At 35.2% G+C, this 17,696-nt stretch overlaps 7 protein-coding genes across 7 annotated transcripts; 1 reads left to right on the top strand and 6 right to left on the bottom strand.

The window, feature by feature from the left end:
- Positions 1 to 121: 121 nt before the first annotated feature.
- SAPINGB_P003677 (uncharacterized protein) lies at positions 122 to 1,997 on the bottom strand (the record flags this gene model as incomplete). Its single annotated transcript, XM_031998393.1, has 3 exons — positions 122 to 741; positions 829 to 1,901; positions 1,969 to 1,997. The coding sequence occupies 3 exons, from the start codon at positions 1,995 to 1,997 to the stop codon at positions 122 to 124; spliced, it is 1,722 nt and encodes a 573-aa protein (XP_031854284.1).
- Positions 1,998 to 4,054: 2,057 nt separating this feature from the next.
- Positions 4,055 to 6,014, bottom strand: SAPINGB_P003676 (uncharacterized protein; the record flags this gene model as incomplete). Its single annotated transcript, XM_031998392.1, has 2 exons — positions 4,055 to 5,695; positions 5,832 to 6,014. 2 exons carry the CDS (start codon positions 6,012 to 6,014, stop codon positions 4,055 to 4,057), a joined length of 1,824 nt encoding a protein of 607 aa, XP_031854283.1.
- A 972-nt stretch (positions 6,015 to 6,986) lies between these two features.
- On the bottom strand, positions 6,987 to 9,795 carry SAPINGB_P003675 (uncharacterized protein; the record flags this gene model as incomplete). The annotated part of the gene is made up of 7 exons (XM_031998391.1): positions 6,987 to 7,692; positions 7,743 to 7,910; positions 7,984 to 8,163; positions 8,214 to 8,356; positions 8,723 to 8,789; positions 8,981 to 9,676; positions 9,734 to 9,795. The coding sequence occupies 7 exons, from the start codon at positions 9,793 to 9,795 to the stop codon at positions 6,987 to 6,989; spliced, it is 2,022 nt and encodes a 673-aa protein (XP_031854282.1).
- Positions 9,796 to 10,368: 573 nt separating this feature from the next.
- SAPINGB_P003674 (uncharacterized protein) lies at positions 10,369 to 11,296 on the bottom strand (the record flags this gene model as incomplete). The annotated part of the gene is made up of 2 exons (XM_031998390.1): positions 10,369 to 10,827; positions 11,291 to 11,296. 2 exons carry the CDS (start codon positions 11,294 to 11,296, stop codon positions 10,369 to 10,371), a joined length of 465 nt encoding a protein of 154 aa, XP_031854281.1.
- A 289-nt stretch (positions 11,297 to 11,585) lies between these two features.
- Positions 11,586 to 12,536, bottom strand: SAPINGB_P003673 (uncharacterized protein; the record flags this gene model as incomplete). Its single annotated transcript, XM_031998389.1, has 1 exon — positions 11,586 to 12,536. The coding sequence occupies one exon, from the start codon at positions 12,534 to 12,536 to the stop codon at positions 11,586 to 11,588; it is 951 nt and encodes a 316-aa protein (XP_031854280.1).
- Positions 12,537 to 13,158: 622 nt separating this feature from the next.
- On the bottom strand, positions 13,159 to 13,804 carry SAPINGB_P003672 (uncharacterized protein; the record flags this gene model as incomplete). The annotated part of the gene is made up of 2 exons (XM_031998388.1): positions 13,159 to 13,553; positions 13,624 to 13,804. 2 exons carry the CDS (start codon positions 13,802 to 13,804, stop codon positions 13,159 to 13,161), a joined length of 576 nt encoding a protein of 191 aa, XP_031854279.1.
- A 1,296-nt stretch (positions 13,805 to 15,100) lies between these two features.
- SAPINGB_P003671 (uncharacterized protein) lies at positions 15,101 to 16,549 on the top strand (the record flags this gene model as incomplete). Its single annotated transcript, XM_031998387.1, has 1 exon — positions 15,101 to 16,549. One exon carries the CDS (start codon positions 15,101 to 15,103, stop codon positions 16,547 to 16,549), a length of 1,449 nt encoding a protein of 482 aa, XP_031854278.1.
- Between the last annotated feature and the right edge of the window lie 1,147 nt (positions 16,550 to 17,696).

Genomic DNA, 17,696 nt, shown 5'->3' with positions numbered 1-17,696 from the left:
CTATAATGTATAAAATAATGATAAATCAAGGATAGGAAAAAAAAAAAAAGGAAAAGAAATGAAAGACATTGACATTCGAAGAGTAAAGAAACGTTTAACATGTGGACTCTTTCATATTTTTTCACTCTTGCTTAATGCTAGATCCAGAAGAACTGCTACTGCGTCTCCATCCAAACCAGCTCGAGGATCGACGTGCAGGAGATGGAGGCAACAAGGGCGCGTTTGGATCGGACGAGGTTTCCGAGTAAGGTGGAGGTGGAGGGCCTCTAAGAAGCGACGATGTGGCATCACTATTATCGTGCTGACCAAGGCTCACGGGATCAGCAACACTATTGGTGCCGGAGCCAAAGCGGGAGCCAGAGCGGGAGCCAGAGCGAGAGCCAGAGCGGGAGCCTGAACCTGAACCTGAACCAGAGCCGGTGGCATTACCGCGGGGGACATGGGTATCATCGTATTCACTATAACGCACAAAATCAAAGTCCATATCGCTTGCAGAAAGCGAAGAAGTGGAGTCCCGGTTATGCTGGCGGTTAAATGCGGCGGTACCTGCAGGTGGCGCAAGACCTCCGTCAAACCCGGCATTTATTTTAGAAGAAGAACTGGAGGAAATTGACGACGCAGTGGAAAGCAGCGAGGATGTAGAGACCGAGGGTGGTAGAGAGACACCTGCTGCGCGCGGCTTGAGGGTGGTTGATGCCGAGTAAACTGATGCACCTGACGAAACTGCATCAAATTCGGAATCTTTTTTGGAGAGAAGGAGGAAATCAAGTTAGTAAAGAAAAAAAAATAAAGAAATAAAAAAAAAAAGGGGGAGGTTATAAGACATACTTGAAGCATGGGAGGGGAATGCGTTTAGCTGGGCATTGTATGCTTCCGGTGTAACTTTGGGCAAATGTAGACCAGTTTGGATGGCCGCTGCACCAGAACGAGCAATGGGTTCCAGGATAGAGTTCCAAAAAGTATATGAAGAGGCAGGGTATGCAGCAAAAGACTGGGCATCTAAAGGTGGGACATTTGAGTCTCGGGATCCAGGTCTGCTAGAAGTTGTAGGAGCTTGAGAAGAGGGGAAAGAAGATTGTGATGCAGCAGGTGCAGGATGAGATGACGATGAAGTCTGGGGTTGATCCATAACCAAAGAGGGTGGGCTTTTAAACTTGGAAAAGAAGGCATCAAGGTATGCTGGTTGGAAATCTTGCTGAGGGGCTTGACGTCCACTCAAAGGGCTTTGTTGAGAAGAAGAAGAAGAAGAATAGGAAGACTTGAAGATCTTGGAAAAGATTGCGCCTGCGCTAGTATCCAGATCAGGTTGATTTGATGATGAAGAGAAGAAAGAAGAGAGTTTGGAGGTTGCACTACTACTAGTTAGCCCAGCGGCAGTGTTGTTGTTGTTATTGTTGTTGCTGGTTTGGGTATTATCGTTGTAGTTATTTTTAAGCTGTGATTGTGGTAGAGCTTGTTGCTGAAAGAACTGCTGGGGGGTTTGTTGCTCAATGGCAGGGAAGTCGCGGACTTTAGATCCTGTTGCAATGTGCAAGGCATACTCCTTTGCATAGAAGAGGAGTTTTGCAAGATACTCTGTGGAAAGGGAGTAAAGTTTGTAGTGAATTTTGGCAATGGTTTTATCAATTTCACTCTCGTGTTCTGTGAGAAAGGGTGCAATGTAGCTCATGTAGATCTGTGTTGCACCTTGAGTCTGGGGGAGGACCATCCAAAGGGTGAAGAGGAAGCGGAAGAATTGGAAAAAGGGGACAAAGAAAAAGAAGATCCCTAAATAGGACTCAATGGTCAGCTGGATGGAAACGACGACCCAGTACATGAGCCATGAGCGGATAAGTGAGACATCATTTTGCTTGAGTGCACGGAAAGAGCCTAGGACTGGGAGGGCAGTATTTGCGAGAGAACTATAGAAGAGATAGCATTAGAAAGAACAATAAAAACTTTGTAGAGGTTATCAAAAATTTTAATTACCTGAGGAACTTGAAAAAGATATCAAACATTGTTTTTTTTTTTTTTTTTTTAGATACAAAGAAGATCAATCAATAGTGACAGGTTAAGCGCAGTAAAGAATGAAGATCAAGATTACAATAAATCACGATAGAGCAATAGGAACAAAAGATTAGGTAAGAAAAGAAAGTAGGTTTTATATAGAAAAAAAAAAAAAAAAAACAAGAATAAAAACCTTTAGAGAAAAGAGGAAGACTAGATGAGATTGTTTTATATTTATTATATATATATAAATATATATATATATTTATTTGGCTTGAAGTATTAATATTATGCGGGACAATAAGTGTAGATAAAGAAAAAAAAAAAAAAAAAGTAAGAAAGAAAGAAAGAAAGGAAAAAAAAAAATCCCGATTTTAATAAAAAAAAAAAAAAAAAAAAAAAAAAAAAAACAACAACAGCGGGTGTTGCGCACTCAAAAAAATTCTGCCGTACGACCACCAACTGCTGGTCATCGCCATTAATCAACCACCGGACATTATTATTATTATTATTATTATTATTATTAAAAGACATTACATGCACACTTTATATATATTTCTTTTGATTAAAGATATTTTTAGTATATAAAAAGTCATTTTTTTATAAATAAATATTTAACAATCAAAACTTTTTTATGATTTTTATTTTTTTATTTACTATTGATATAGACATATATACTTGATTTGCACAACAGTCTAATTTTGCCATTAAAATGAGCCCAGTTCATGCATTTGTAAAGCCTTTTGAAGACAATTAAAAAAGAAAAAAAATACATTAAAAAAAACAAAAAACCTTCGCTTCAACCTTCTTGTCAGAAAAGTTCATTTATATTATAATGAACTGAGAAAGAAATAGAATTATATATATATATATATATAAAAACAATTGCGATTTCGCTCATGTATATATATATATATATATTTTGGTCCACACGTGAGAACCACCTCAGTTATATATAATTATATTTATGTCCATCCTAACTTAACCCAACCCAACCCAACAACAATCTTACCTTCTTCCATTTTAATTTTATTCAATAACAATTATATATAAATATATATAAAATATTTCAATCTTTCATCAGTATTATTATTATTATTACCGTTAAATAAAATAATTCTTTTGTTAATTCACACGTGTTTCTCGCCACAAAACATCTTTATTTGGGTGGTTGAAACTGGGGGAGGGGAGAGGAAAGAGGGTTTTTTTTTATTTTATTTTATTTTATTTTATTTTTTCTTGTCCAAAATTGCTTCATACATGTGTGGCGCGTCTTTTTTAAATAAAAACTTTGTATATATATATATATATATATCTTTTTTGTCAGTTTTTACTGAGCTTTAAAGAATTAAAATAAATATATATATTAATAAAAATAAAAATAAAATAAAATAAAAATGATTTCTGTTTGGTTTTTAATCTTTTAATATATATATATATTTGATTTCTATTATTTCTATTATTTCCATTTTTTTTTTTCCCTCTTTTTAAAAAAAAAATTATTATTATTATCTCAAAAAAAAAAAAAAAAAAATTAAAAATAAAAATAATCTCAAATCTCAAAATAACCGTTATCAATCCTTCCTTCTTTCTAAACCCGCACACACACACTTATATATATATATATATGCACACATGACCACCAAAAGTCCATGCATTCAAAAATAATAAAAAAAAAAAAAAACCTCCAAGTTTTTTCCCCCACAAACTTCTAAGCCGTATCTAAAAAAAATAAAAAAAATAATTATTTTTTTCCGCCGCACATATACGCATCACTAGCATCACTTACATCGTTAAAATAGTTAAAATAGTTAAAATAGTTAAAATAGTTAAAATCATCAAATATTAAACAAATCAACCATCCAGCAAAAAAAAAAAACCTTTCAAACATCATCAAAGCTAATTTACATATATTTAATAAGTGAAAATCAAGATGTACATATAAAAAAAACATATATATATATACTCTTAAAAAAACAAACAAACTTTTTTTTTTCTTTACTTCTTACTCTCCCGTCTAATAACACAAAAAAAAAACACACCATTACTTATAAAGCTTGCCTTCCATTTATTCATCTTCCTTGGTCGCACGCTTAACAGCTGTGGTCTCAGTGGCCTTGGACGAAGTAGAAGCCTCATCCTCCTTCTTATTCTTCTTCTCAACCTCACCCTCCTTCTTTTCAACAGGCTCAACCTTCTTCTTGTCAGATGCAGCAGGCTTCTTGGAAGAACCAAAAATCAAAGACTTGAACAAGAAACCAATGGCACCCAAAATGCCAAAGAAAACAGCAAACAAAGTAAAGCCAGATGCAACAAAGGCCAAAAAGACAAGAGGATCAGCCTTAATGGTCTCAACAGGATCAAGTGAAAAGTTCAAAATAAAGTGACGGGCAGTCTCAACAACAAAGTCAACTGGATCATCCTTAAAGTGATCCAATCGAGTGGGGTATGACTTGCGGGGCTTATCGTCCTTAGGCTTAATGGATTCAGCCTTAGCATTCTCCTCAGCCTGTTCAATGGCAAGCTTAGGAACAAATGTCTTGTTTCCAACAAACTCAGCCTCCTCAACAGAGTGACCAAAGTAAAAATTATCAAACAAAATATTGTTCTGCATAGTCCACAACTCAATACCAACAGCACCAATGGGCTCAAGATCAGAAGGAGTCTTGTCCTCATAGTAATCAGGGTTAGGGATAAGTTTGGGTGCCCATTCGCCCTTGTAATCAGGATTGGGAATTCTGGGCTGTACCCACTTGCCCTTGTAATCAGGATTGGGAACAAGAGGAGCCTTCCAGGGACCACAGCCATGTGTCGCACACTCAGGGTTCTCAATCTCAGGAGCAACAAACTCTCCATCCTCCTCATCATCCCAATCTTCAGGCTTCTTGGCCTCAGGATCAGGAATGTACAAAGGCAATTCCTCATCCCAATCAGCAGGCTTGACAGACTTGGGATCAGGAATCTTAGCAGGAGCATCCTCATCCCAGTCCTCGGGCTTGATAGCATTCTCAGGATCAGGAATGGTAACATCGTCAACCCAATCCTCAGGCTTGGTATCATTGGGATCATCAACCTCCTTGGGGGGAGAAAGAGAAGGCAAAAGAACACCCTCATCAAGGAGATTGCCTGCACGGACAACCTTGCCATCGATACGGATCTCAAAGTCCTGTGTGGGCTTGATAATCAAAGTGTAAAGATTGGAAAGGTTGTTGAGACGAGCAGGAGGAGGATTCTTAAGATGCTTTTCCTCGTATTCACCAGTCTTGGGGTTCTTGCGGCGAATGATAAAGTGAACCTTGTTGGTAGAGCCACACTTGTCGGGGCCAAACATGACCTGGTAAGGGGTGTCGTTGCTAAACTCCTCAGCATGGAGCTTTTCATTTTCTGAAAGAAGCTTAATGTAAGCGCCACCGCACTCCAGAGTTTTCTGGAGCTTGACTTCGTACTGAACAACAAGCGTATTGTCCTTGTTGTCAATGGGCTTGTTAAACTTGGCAGAAATAGCGTGATGAGCAGCAGGACTCTTGACAACAAGACCCTTGTCACCCTTAAAGCCAGGGAAGACAGTGGGCTCTTCAATAGCCCACTTACCAACGTAGGAAAACTCGCCATCGGTACCAGCCTTGACAGCATTAGAAGCCTTCCATCGGCCAGCAGTATCATCGGTAAATTGCTCAAAAAACAAAGCGCCCTTAGGAGCAGCAAGAGGCTAATAAAAAGTTAGATGACGTGGTGAAAATTTTTTAAAAAAATCAAAAAATCAAAAAATTCAAAAACTGATAAAACTGATAATAAAAAAAAATCAAAAATCAAAAATCAAAAAATCACAATCATTCAAGACTTACCTCAAAAGGAGGATGCTCAATCTTGGGCTTTTCTTCCTTAGGACGAGAACTCTTGACATTCATCTTTGGGTTGCCAGCCTTGGGGGCAATTACGTCGTCGAAATTTAAATCCTGATCAATGTCAATGCTGGCCTTAACCGAAGCGGCGACCAGAGCCGAAAGCGCCAATTGCGAAAACTTCATGATATATGTTGGTTTTTGGATATATGTTTACAGATTAAAAATAAGAAATTGTCTCAAAAGAAAAAAAAAAAAAAAAAAGAAGGAAGGAAGGAAGGAAGAAAAAAAAAAAGAAAGAGAGAGAGAGAAAGAAAGTTTAAGGGGAGGGAAAAAAGACTTGTTCAAATATACTAATTTTTTTTTTTTTTCTTCTTCTGACGTTGATGATTCCAAGGTTGCAAGGTGGCCTTTTTTAAAAGGCTAAACCTAGAATATTCTACACAATCCCTCGTAACCACGCGCAAACGCGTTTCAAAAATGTCACGTGTCTTTTCCATTCGAGTCAAAATTTTCAAAAAAAAAAAAACAAAAAAAAAACAAAAAATATTTCATCTTTTTTTTCCAAATTTAACAAATTTCAACTATCACCAACATCATTAACACAATTAACACAATCATCACAATCAACACTGCCACCACCATAATCATTAATTAAAACTTGAAATACGTAGCCATTTGGTGAGTAACCTGTTAAGAAGTGCCTATATCCAAAATCAAAACTTATATTATTATTATTTCCCCCCCCCATCTTTTACCTCTTCCTTTTAGTTTATTATACATTAAATTTTTGACGTATTATAATAATAAACAACTTTTGAGCAAATAATTTACCACATATTTAATTCAAAATATTTGCAAAAAAAAAAAAAAAAAATTTTTTTTTTTTGAAAAAAGTCTTTAAATTAAATTATAATTTAATTATTATTTACAGATTTATACATAGCTGATATTATGATTCATTCTTCTTCGTAGCAGTGCATCAAACTTATTTGTCCAGCTAGCATCCTTTGCTCTTCTTCGTGGCAACTTGTCAAACTTGTTCGTCGTAACCAAGTGAGCCATCTTTATATTCATGAAACTATTAAGTTGTTGATATCATGTCCTTTTCAAAACAAAACAAAACAAAACAAAAAAGAAAAATAAGAAACATAGTTTTTAGCTTATCTTAGCTTTTACATTATTGTCATCAATTACAGACTTAAAACCACCATTAGTGATTGCACCTTCGTTTGCAAGTCTATCCGCTTGATCGTTACCATAATTGTCTGAGTGACCCTTAATATGAATAAACTCCACACATACTTCCATCATCTCTAAAATATACAACAATTGGTGCCCCTTTTCAATCAAATCTGCATTTGGCATTAGTCGTCCGTCCCCTCGTTTATACTTTCGCTCTTCCCATTTGCTCTTTAATATTGTCATCAACTCAATCGCATACTGTGAATCAGAGTATATGTTGAGCTGACTAGGCCTATCAATCTTTGCTTGCAAAAGTGCATCAGTCATTGCTGCAAGCTCTGCCCGGTTGTTGGTTTGTGGTCCAGGCCCCAATAGCCGGCTTACATTTCGCAAATCGTTCTTACCATAAAATACCCCAACTCCTGCAACAGCTCCCTCGATCCCATTTCCCCTAGACGACCCATCGGTATACACATTGCAAACTTCCCCACTATTCATACCTTTAAACTTTGGATTTTCTCCAATTGAGCCTGTTTCAATATAAATCATTTCATGCTCTCTAACTTCATATTCTTCAGGATCTATCAACCCTTTAAGGTGCTTCTTAGCATCTTCATATGTGTCAAATAGCTGCACCTGACCATCACCAAAGTTAAAAGAGTAATCTGGCATATTCACACTATAACTCGTATGTTAGCATAATGGTAATACGTTAAACATGTCACTTACCTTGTCTGAAAAATCTCATAACTATCGCCACATTGAATAACGTAAAATCTGCGTGTAGATTTGGTCAATTGATCATTATGCATAATATAAACCTCCGCGTCATCCTTATTTTTAAAGAGTCTATACTCGGCTTTGCGGTATCTATCTATTACTTCTCTGGTCTCTTCCCTATATAAAATAGTAATTTTCTCTTGTTAAAATTGTACTAGTACCAGTAAACCCCCCAAGTCTAAAAACTTACCATGTACTAAAAATTCCTGTTTTACGCCCTCGGCGTACGGCATAGTATCGACCATTGTCGTTACTTTCTTTTAAACTACTGTCATCTGCTTGCTTCACAAATGCATCAGCTTCTTCATATGAAGTAAATGCTTTCCATCTGGAATTTTTGAATTTGTCAACACTTTGGAGGGCATCCCCGCTGAGTTTGTTAGAATAAAGATACTGCCAAAAATTAACTCTCATACTTACAACTTTTCAAATACGCCTATTTCCCGACCTTGTTGAACAGCATAATATCTCTTCTTTTTGTCTTCGGGCGATTTCAAAGATGATGCTATTTTTAAAAAATTTTCAGCTTCTAGTCGATTAGAAAATGATTTCATATAAGAATCCTTATGGTTATCTGTTAAGCTACGAGCATGTTCACTAGATCAAACTTGACGTCAGTTAAATCAAAAGCCGTAAAAAAAATTTTTTTTATATATGCTTACAACGAAGTAAAAATACCACGATCTCGTCCCAAAGCTACTGCATAATATTTTTGGGCTTTATTAAAAGTATTTATATTTGTAGAAAATTTTCTAATCTTTTTCGATGAACCTCGTAAATTTATCGGTACCATATTTTCAAAATGTATAGTGTATATGGAGATTAAGGTACAATTAAGATAGCCTTTCGAAATCTGACTATTAAAAGCATTAAATTTGAAGATCTTTTAATTGATTATTCAAAAAAAAAAAAATAATAAATAAACTTACAAAATATGTGTATTTTGAGGGTAGCCCGATGCCACTAGGCAATTTATCTTCTCCCAAGTGTTGCAAGCTAAAGATTAGTTAAGTATATACAAAGTTGATGATATAGTTGAAAAACCCATAATTTCTGTTGAGGCTAGGGTTTTTTTTAATCACGATTTTGCACTAACTCGGTACAACTTTTCATAAACATATTTAAGTAAACAACTCCATTAATAAAAAAAAAACTATTTATTTAAGTTTGCTCCATTTCTCGCTAACCGATCGGCTTCTTCATTCCCAAGATGGCCTTTATGGCCTGGAACATAGTGAAACTGTATATCAACACTTTCTTTTTCCAACTCCTTGATTAGCTTACGACCAGTTTTAACCAAATCTTGATTTTGAACTGTAGTTCCATTCACAGTTTTATAATCCTTGTTTTCCCATTTATCTCCCCAAGATGTCATGCAATTAATCGAGTATTGGGAATCAGTGTATATGTTGACTTTCTCAGGTCGATCTTTCAAGGATTGATTCAGTGCCTCGTTCACAGCGGAAAGCTCTGCTCGCTGGTTTGTTTGTATTGTTCCAGGAAGAGGTTTGCTTACATTGCGCAAGTCTCCATTGCCATAATAAACTCCATAGCCTGCCCTAGCACCCTTTTGACCATTGCCAAGTGTGCTGCCATCTGTATAAACATCAACTACATTTTTTTTATTTTCTGAAGACCTAGTAATAACTGCACTGGAATAATTACTACTATAAGCCTGCTGAAAATTTATCGAAGAAGTTTGTATTTTTTTACTTGTTTTCGTGATATGTTGACTTGAACGGACGACAGGTGTTCTTGAAATTCTGGAGCTCGTATTCACAGATGTACTTTCCTGTCTCATATAAGCTTCAGCTTCTTGCAAAGTATTAAATGACTTGTGTTGGCTTCCTTTAAATTTATTAACCTGGCCCTGGGCTTCATCCCTATGTTAAGTTAGACAAACAGTACATTTTTTAAATGGAGAAAACGCTATAATTTACCATGAATCATAGACTCCTGGGTTGTTACCCTTTGCAACGGCGTAAAACTTCTTTCTAGCCATCAGTTATTTAAAATTTATCTTGTTGGTATTTGTAGTAATGAGAGAATTATAAACCTGGTAGGCAAAAAACGAAAACAAAAACAAAAAATTGGGGTTATAGAAAATGCGGAGAAACTCTTAACTTTTCAGAATAAACACTAATCAGTGTTCATGAACACATCTCAGTAGGTTGAAATGCAATGCAGCGGGTTAGGGCTCACGAAAATGGACCACAATCAAAATCTATTTTTGATTCCTTTGGTAACTTAATACCAGTAAATGATATCATTATTGTATTGAGTTTGTCCATATACTACTTATTTTTTTTTTTTTGCTCAAGTACAATAGCTAACCAGGTAATTAATTATTGTATTTTTATAGAAACTAAGTTTCTTTATTGTCATTATCGACCTAGTGCTCTAGAATAACGAAAAGGGAATAAGAATGCCAATTATATTAATTTTTTTTAAATACTCTATAGGACTTTGTATTAACTGTATTAACTATACCACGAAGAATACCTCTTAATAGATTCAGCGGACTACATTGTCGCCTCCTCAGATAATTCGTTGTCCAATTGTTTATAATCGTGAATCAAGGAAATGTTTTCCTGTTATCCTCAGCCATAACATCAGAGTTCATTTGAGCTTCAGAGCTCCGATGAGAATTCCTACTAAATTTGGAACGTCTCTGTCTGGAACGTCTCTGTCTGGAACGCTTCTTAATAGCATGAAAGTTGGAGGAGCTGTTCAAAGATCGTTTAGCAGCCTTTCTGCTAGAAAGAGGCTTCCATTTGTTCCACCAAGAGATACGATCTTTGGCGTTATACATATTGATTAACTTCTTATCGACCACAAAAGGTCCGTTAGCCACGGAGTCCAAGCGACCAAAGAAACTGGCATGTTCATTCGATAAAGAACTCATATACGCTTCAACTATCATGCGAATATTTTTTTCATCCCATAATTTGTCGGTCAAGTTTGCGTACTCGACATTTTCTTTACATTCGGAACCCTTGGTGCGGATTTCGTGAGAAATTTCCAATATCCAAGGCTATTCACGGTAAGTCAAAAAAGGCCATTTTACGGCTCGTGTGTATTTAAGAATTTTAATGTTAACTCAAAGTTGTAAATCGTAATTTTGTCATGCCTTTACTTAGCTGACTAAGAATATTTAGTAAGAGATCGCACCAATTACACGATAACAACAAACGTCAAGAATAGACCCTTAAACTAAATTCTTAAGGATGAAAGCGATATATATAGCTAATATGATGATTTAGATAAAGACTAGACTATTGATTTCCTTAAGAATTCAAGAAATTCCATTCAAGAGCCAGTCGCACCCATTTCGCGAATATTCGGTGTTCATATACCAGTTTTTTTTTTAATATTACATAATTTATTATTTTTTGCCCTATTTCTACTGTACTACAAAATAAATTATAAAAACTAATTAATTTTTTTTTATAATAATTATATTACAATTATAATTGTCATGATAAAGGATCACAGACACGCATTTTAAAAAATGTTATTAATGATTATATCATTATTATATACATGCGGCGTTTATTATTACTTATTACCACCCCACGTTTTATCCGAAGAAACTTGTGTGGGGGGGAGGGTGGTCGTCATCCCACGCAATAAATAAGCATAGCAATTAAAAGTGGTTGCTTCCTCCAAGAAAACATTAACCATAAATAAAAAGAAAAATTAAATCAAATTATATTACACTGTTAAAGAGTAAAACTATTAAAATAGAAAGAATTAAATTGAAAAAAAAAGTGGAATAAAAGGCTAGTCAGATTAAGCAATGTACGGCTTCTTGTTGCCATTTCCCAAGTTGTCGTGTAATTCCTCATCATCATCTTCTTTGGCATGGTCCTCAAGACCAAGTTCGCTTTCATCGTCAAGTTCTCTAGGGTCTGCTTGTCTAATAGAAAGAGATGGTTTATCATTGGAGCTGCTATTCCATTCACGAAGAGCTGCCTCCGTGTCAATGATAATCTGCTTAGACATTTCATAACCATTATAACTCTCGCGTGTTTCACCAGGAGTCACAGAGCTATCATCAAGCAAGTGCAAAAGTACCTTACCAAAAGATGCACACAAAGCAATTCTCTCACTATGTTCCTTAATGGCATCGAATTGATAGTTGAAGGCTTGTTTCAACTTTTCACGCGTAATGTTAGAGAGTTGGGCTTCGGCAACAAGAGACTCTGCTTCAGCACGCACAAGTTCCTGCTCCAGTACCACAATACGAGGAGACTGTGGGTCCTTATACTTAAGACCGGCAATTTGGTCAGTAATTTGTTGTTTGCGGTTGCGGGATGGTATGACTGAAGCTTCAATGTTTCGAATGCTCTTCATTGCCAGTCTGTACTGATCATACTGGTCAATATAGGCATCATCAATCATGCCCATTTCATAAATAAGCACACTAATTTTATCTGTAATGTCAGAAACATCGTCCTCTTGTTCCTCACCCCACAAGGTGAGACCTTTGGCGGCATTTCTGCGTTCCTCAGCCAAAAGTTCAAGAGCTCTCATAACATTTTTTTCAGTCTTAACCAATTGGGAAATCTTACGAGAACCTTCAGGTGAGAGAGAACCAGCAGTACTTCTGCGAAACGTGTTTCCAATAGAACCTTTACCAAAAAAGCGACCAGACTTGGTTGTCGAAGGTGGGGGAGGAGGATTTACTTGCTGAGAAGCAGTAGGGGCTCTGCTTTGACGAAGTGAATATGTTCTGTGCATTTTCAGTTATCTTATCTTTAATTAAAGTCGTGTATATATATATTTTGTGAAAAAAAATCTTTTTTTAAACAAAAACCAAAAAGAATAATTGTAAAAAAAAAAGAGAGGAAAAAAAATAGAGAATTTAATTTAATTTAAAAGAATTCAGATTTTTTTTCTTTTTTAAAAAAAATAGCAAGAAATGTGGAAAGAAGAAGAAATTCACAAAGGGAATTTTCTTTTAAACATTCTGAATGAGTGCGCTTAAACCTTAAAAGGCCTCACTTTTTTTTGTTTTTTTTGTTTTTCTTTTCCTAAAAGGCGTCCGTAGGGTCTTTAAAACCCAAATAATAAATACCTTTCACTGTGTTCACATATTGTTGATTACGGGTGTGCTGATGCCTCTCGAGATGATGTTGATTTAGGAATGAAGTTTTGTTTAAATTTTAAATAAGAACGCCTGTATCATCTCAAAGTGCGGCTTGGGTTTAATTAGGGCTATGTTAATGAAAATACCTGCTTCTTCTCTACATGTACTATCTACTATATATATGAATAATAAAACCATCACAGTTATAAAAAAAAAAGTTTAATAAAAAAACGCATAGCTAAAAGAAAAAAAAATTAAAACATTAACAACTATTTAGCACTTCTCCATTTCCTGAGCAAGCACAGCTTGTCCCTCGTGAAAGTCTTCAGGAGTAAGCTCCTGCTGTTCTCTTTCTCTAGCCTGAGCCTGGGCTCTGTAACGAGAAACCTCCATGCTCTCTTGAGCGACAGCACAAGTACCAACAAAGAAATGGGCAGCCCAGTCCTTAAGGACAGAACCTTCAATGTTGAGCTGTTCACGAAGAGCTGTTCTGCGGGTGGCGCCAAGAATAAATTGTCCCGAAATTTGAGAGAGAAGACCGTAGAAAGGAGTATCAATATGGAACCAGTTAGTGTATCTTCTGTCAGCCTGAGCATCAGTAGGGTCTTCATTCAGCAAGCGCGATGTCGAGCCAAAAACACAAGGGGTGCAGAAAAAAGTGTTCAAGCCTAGTAACAATGTTAGTTTTGTGCCAAGTAGAAAAAAAAAATTGTACTGTCTGCAAAAGTGATTACTTACACATAAGAGGGCTACCAAAACAATCAAAAAGTCCAGTTTGGAAAGGGTGTTGGGGTTCTTCTTCTTCTTCCTCCTCGTAAGCTTCAAGGTCGGTTTCTTCATAAGGAGGGACTGGCTCCTTGACAGCTTCAGCATACTCAGGAGGAGTCAAAAGTTTGTATCCTGACTTGGAATCAGTCATTGTTGATGTCTTATAAAAACTGTTTTTTTTATTTATTTTTTTATTTATTTAAATCGGTATTTGCTTGTCTTTTCTGAAATATTTCTCAGTTGGTAATAAGTTGGAGAGTGTGGGATCTTTATACTCAAAAATTATTTATATATAAAGCAGATAATGTTGTAGGAGGCTGAGGTGTTTTACGGTAAAGCATAGTTTAGAGGTAGCTTATACATTACATAAATATTTACTAATACACTGCTTTGAAATTGCTGGTCTAACCTTGTACAAAATGTAGAACAAGCATGCAAACTATCTCTTAGACATTATGATGTTGTTAAACAACATCACCAAAAAATTTTGATTTCAAAAACCATTGAAAATAAATTAAAAGGTTCTCTAACAAAGAATTTGACAATATATTAAAATTAATAAATTAATGTTTTTATTGTCAAATACTATTGAGTTGAAAAAAAAAAAAATCTATTTACTTTGAAATTCTCGAGAAAAAAATTCAATGACACAATACATTTTACATCAATTTCTCAGCCACCTTGAAAAAAATTGGGTATCGGCAGTTACGGCATCTACGGCTTCAACAGATACAAGAAGTTCACTAACATATTTTATCCAAAAATCATTTTAGGAAATTCATCTTGTTTCTATTTTCATTTAAAATTTTATGAAAATTTTTCGATTTCCATACTGATATCCAAATGATATGACATAACTGGTTGAAAAATAATAATAAAAGCTTCAAAATCAAACTACTTTTCAAAAACTAAATTCAAAAAAAAAACATCAGTTTATTGATAAACACTTTTTTTTCATTTAGAGAACCCAGATTCTAACTCATTTTTAAAAGCTCTTATTGTTTACTTCACGCGATATTAAGAATATAACAAGAAAAAGATTAATTAATATTTTATAAATTTTTTTCTTTGGCATTAAATTCAGAGTCCCATAAAATAAATTCTTCAGCATGGAGCTTGTTAACCATTATAATAATTATCATTTACAATAGTATTTGCATTACCATGAATTTTTTCCTTTTTGTTTTTTGGGAAAGGTACTAATTGCTAACAGTACTGTTAACAATGACCACCCTAAATTTTTGCATGCTCTTTCCTGTGCAGCGTGAATTCATGCTCCAATTTGTGAAAAAATTAAAAAAAATTCAAGGTCGATTATAAAAGGGATGGAATTTTCTCAATTTCTTGAGTTTTTTTTTTTGATTTTTTTAAATTTCAAAAACTAAAAGAAAATACAAAGAAAATAAATATCAATCTCATATCAAGCAAAACAATATCAATATCTACAATGATCAGTGATCAGCAACTCAAAAATTTTCGGCTTGATTACATTGCCAACAAAAAGATAAGAGAAGATGGCCTTATTAAATTGCCAGAAAACAGAAGTGACTCTGAATTTGTCAATATCATGAGTGAAATCTATTATGATTCCTGGGATTTTACCAGTTTTTATGTCGAATATATTCAAAGAACTCACAGATGCAACGCATATTTCAAAATGAAATATTTGTTTCAAAATCCAAAACTTAAAAAAGTAAAAGTTGATGGAGAATCATGGTTTGACAAGAGTTCATACTCCCCTGAAAAATTTTCCCAAGATGTTTTGACATATTGGGCTTCATTTTATCGGTATGCATCAGTTGGTGAATACAATTTAATGACGACATTTGCCACAGAATGCTTAAAAGAACCTGCAAAAGTTTGTTCCATTGAACTTTCAGGAACTGAGTTATTTCATGCCGATATACCTTTATTTTGCAAAGACTATATCAACGATTTTGTCCAAGGAGGCAATATTTCCATGGAAAACCGGAAAGTGAGATTTAAAGACGAAGTGGAAATTTGTATGTATCCTCCAAATGATTATGCTCTTGCTTATGAAGTCAGTTATGCTGAAGTTTTCAGAGGAAATTATTGCCGAAAGTCGCTTGGATCTTTGTACGGCGAAAAAGATCTATGCCATGGTAACTTTACCAAATTTCATGAAAAGTCCAAGTTTTTAGATATTGGCGATTTTATAAAAAATTGGCACATGAATGTCAGTAATCAGTGCTCTTCTTTAAAAAAAGATTACACGCCAAAGTCAATATTGAAAAAAACACGAGGTACATCCTATGCGCCTCCATCTGAATTCTTCCCCTCATACCCTATTTTCATTTCACCTAGCAGCTCTGGTCGCCGACATTTACAAAATTATCCAGCACTTGTGCAATATTCTAGAATGAATGCTTGCATGGGTGTGCGCTCACCACCCCCATCAATTCTTGACTACAAGCCTCAATACACTTTGATGGAGAATGCAGAATATATGATATTGAGTTTTAATTCATTGATAAAAATGGAGATTTCAGAAGAAGGTACTTCAGGTTGGAATGATGTGGATTATGTGGAAGATAATAGTGGTTTGTTTTTTGATTTGATTAAGGCTCAGATTACGCTGGCAAAAAGCAAGAGAAAAGACGATAATATTGCTGGAGATAATTCAGGGGATGAATTAAAAATAAAGTCATTTGATAAAGAAACTGTTAAAGAAACACAGAAGGCCAAAGAATCATTAGTTTTACAACTAAATGAGTCTATGGTTGAAGCTTTTGATTATGTTGAAAAGACTCCCACAAGAGATTTGATGAAGGAATATAAAAAGACTAAAAAAAATGTTTCCATTGATGTTCCAATTGCATCAACTAAAAAGACCAAGATTTTAAAGTATGAGGAAACACTAATTAATGAATTATAATGTCTAGAAAAAATAATTTTTTTTATAAGTTGTAAAAACAATTTAAATTTAATTCAAATTGAAGATTTTTAATAATAATATTTTAATAAATTAAAGAGAAACATGAACATTATTAATTTTTAAAAAAAATAAACAGTTCTAGCTTACAAAAAATAAATTAGTAGCAAAGCTTGTTTGTTTTTATTTAAGGGTTATAGAATTATATAACATCAGCATCTGCGCTATCCTTCTTGTCCATACTATATATTTTTTCATTTTGATAATAAACTTTTAATTTTGCCTTCAACATTGCATCTCCAACAGCCAGAAAATAAGTCCTGATGCCAGCTTACGAGGAACAGGGGGTTAAAAATAACCAAACCTTCCCAACCTATCTCCACTTGTCTTCATCAACGCTGTAATTGTATTTCTTAATCTCTCCAAGCAGAGATAAAGCTTACAATCTCTTGTAAGCCAGTTAAACTGTTTAAGAGAGTCGACATGTCCATCTCTGGAGATATCCGTTTCAGTCCTTTTCTTTCCTCTTCAAGCAAAGGACACTCAACTAAAATGTGATGAACTGTTTCCAGCTCTCCACATTTGCAGTTGTAACTATCCTTTTCAATTCCAAACTTTTTAAACCATGCACCAAAGTTGCCATGGCCTGTGCGAAACTGAGTAATATTACTCAAGATCCTTCGACTATCTTTCTTCATGATCACTTCCGTGACCATTAGTAATAAAGCTTTTTGTTTTGTTTGTTTTTATTCAAGGGTTATAGAACTATATAACATCAGCATCTGCGCTATCCTTTTATTGTCTGACTATGTGACTTGCCGGTTTTCATTTGTACCTTTTTAGCACGGGTGGTTTCTGTTCTGTGCGTCTCCGGTAGCCCGGAAGATGGGCCCTGATGCCAGCTTACGAGGAACAGGGAGAACCAGTCTGTCGGTCCCAAAACCTTCCCAACCCATTTCCACTTATCTTCACGGACGCCCATGTATTTCTTAATCTCTTCCGTCAGAGATACGGCCCGCAATCACCTGCAGGCTATTTAGACTGTACGGAAGAGTCGGCATTCCTGTAACCAGGGTAGCCTATGGTTTTCAGTCTAGGTGTATACTCCCGTACACATCCTCAGGAAAAGGGGGTATTCTGGGAATCGAAC

This window comes from Magnusiomyces paraingens, assembly GCF_902498895.1.
Source record: "Magnusiomyces paraingens strain CBS 517.90 genome assembly, contig: contig3, whole genome shotgun sequence".
NCBI classification, from domain to species: domain Eukaryota; kingdom Fungi; phylum Ascomycota; class Dipodascomycetes; order Dipodascales; family Dipodascaceae; genus Magnusiomyces; species Magnusiomyces paraingens.
The sequence above is the reverse complement of the archived record's forward strand: the minus strand, read 5'-3'. Positions and strand labels throughout refer to the sequence as shown.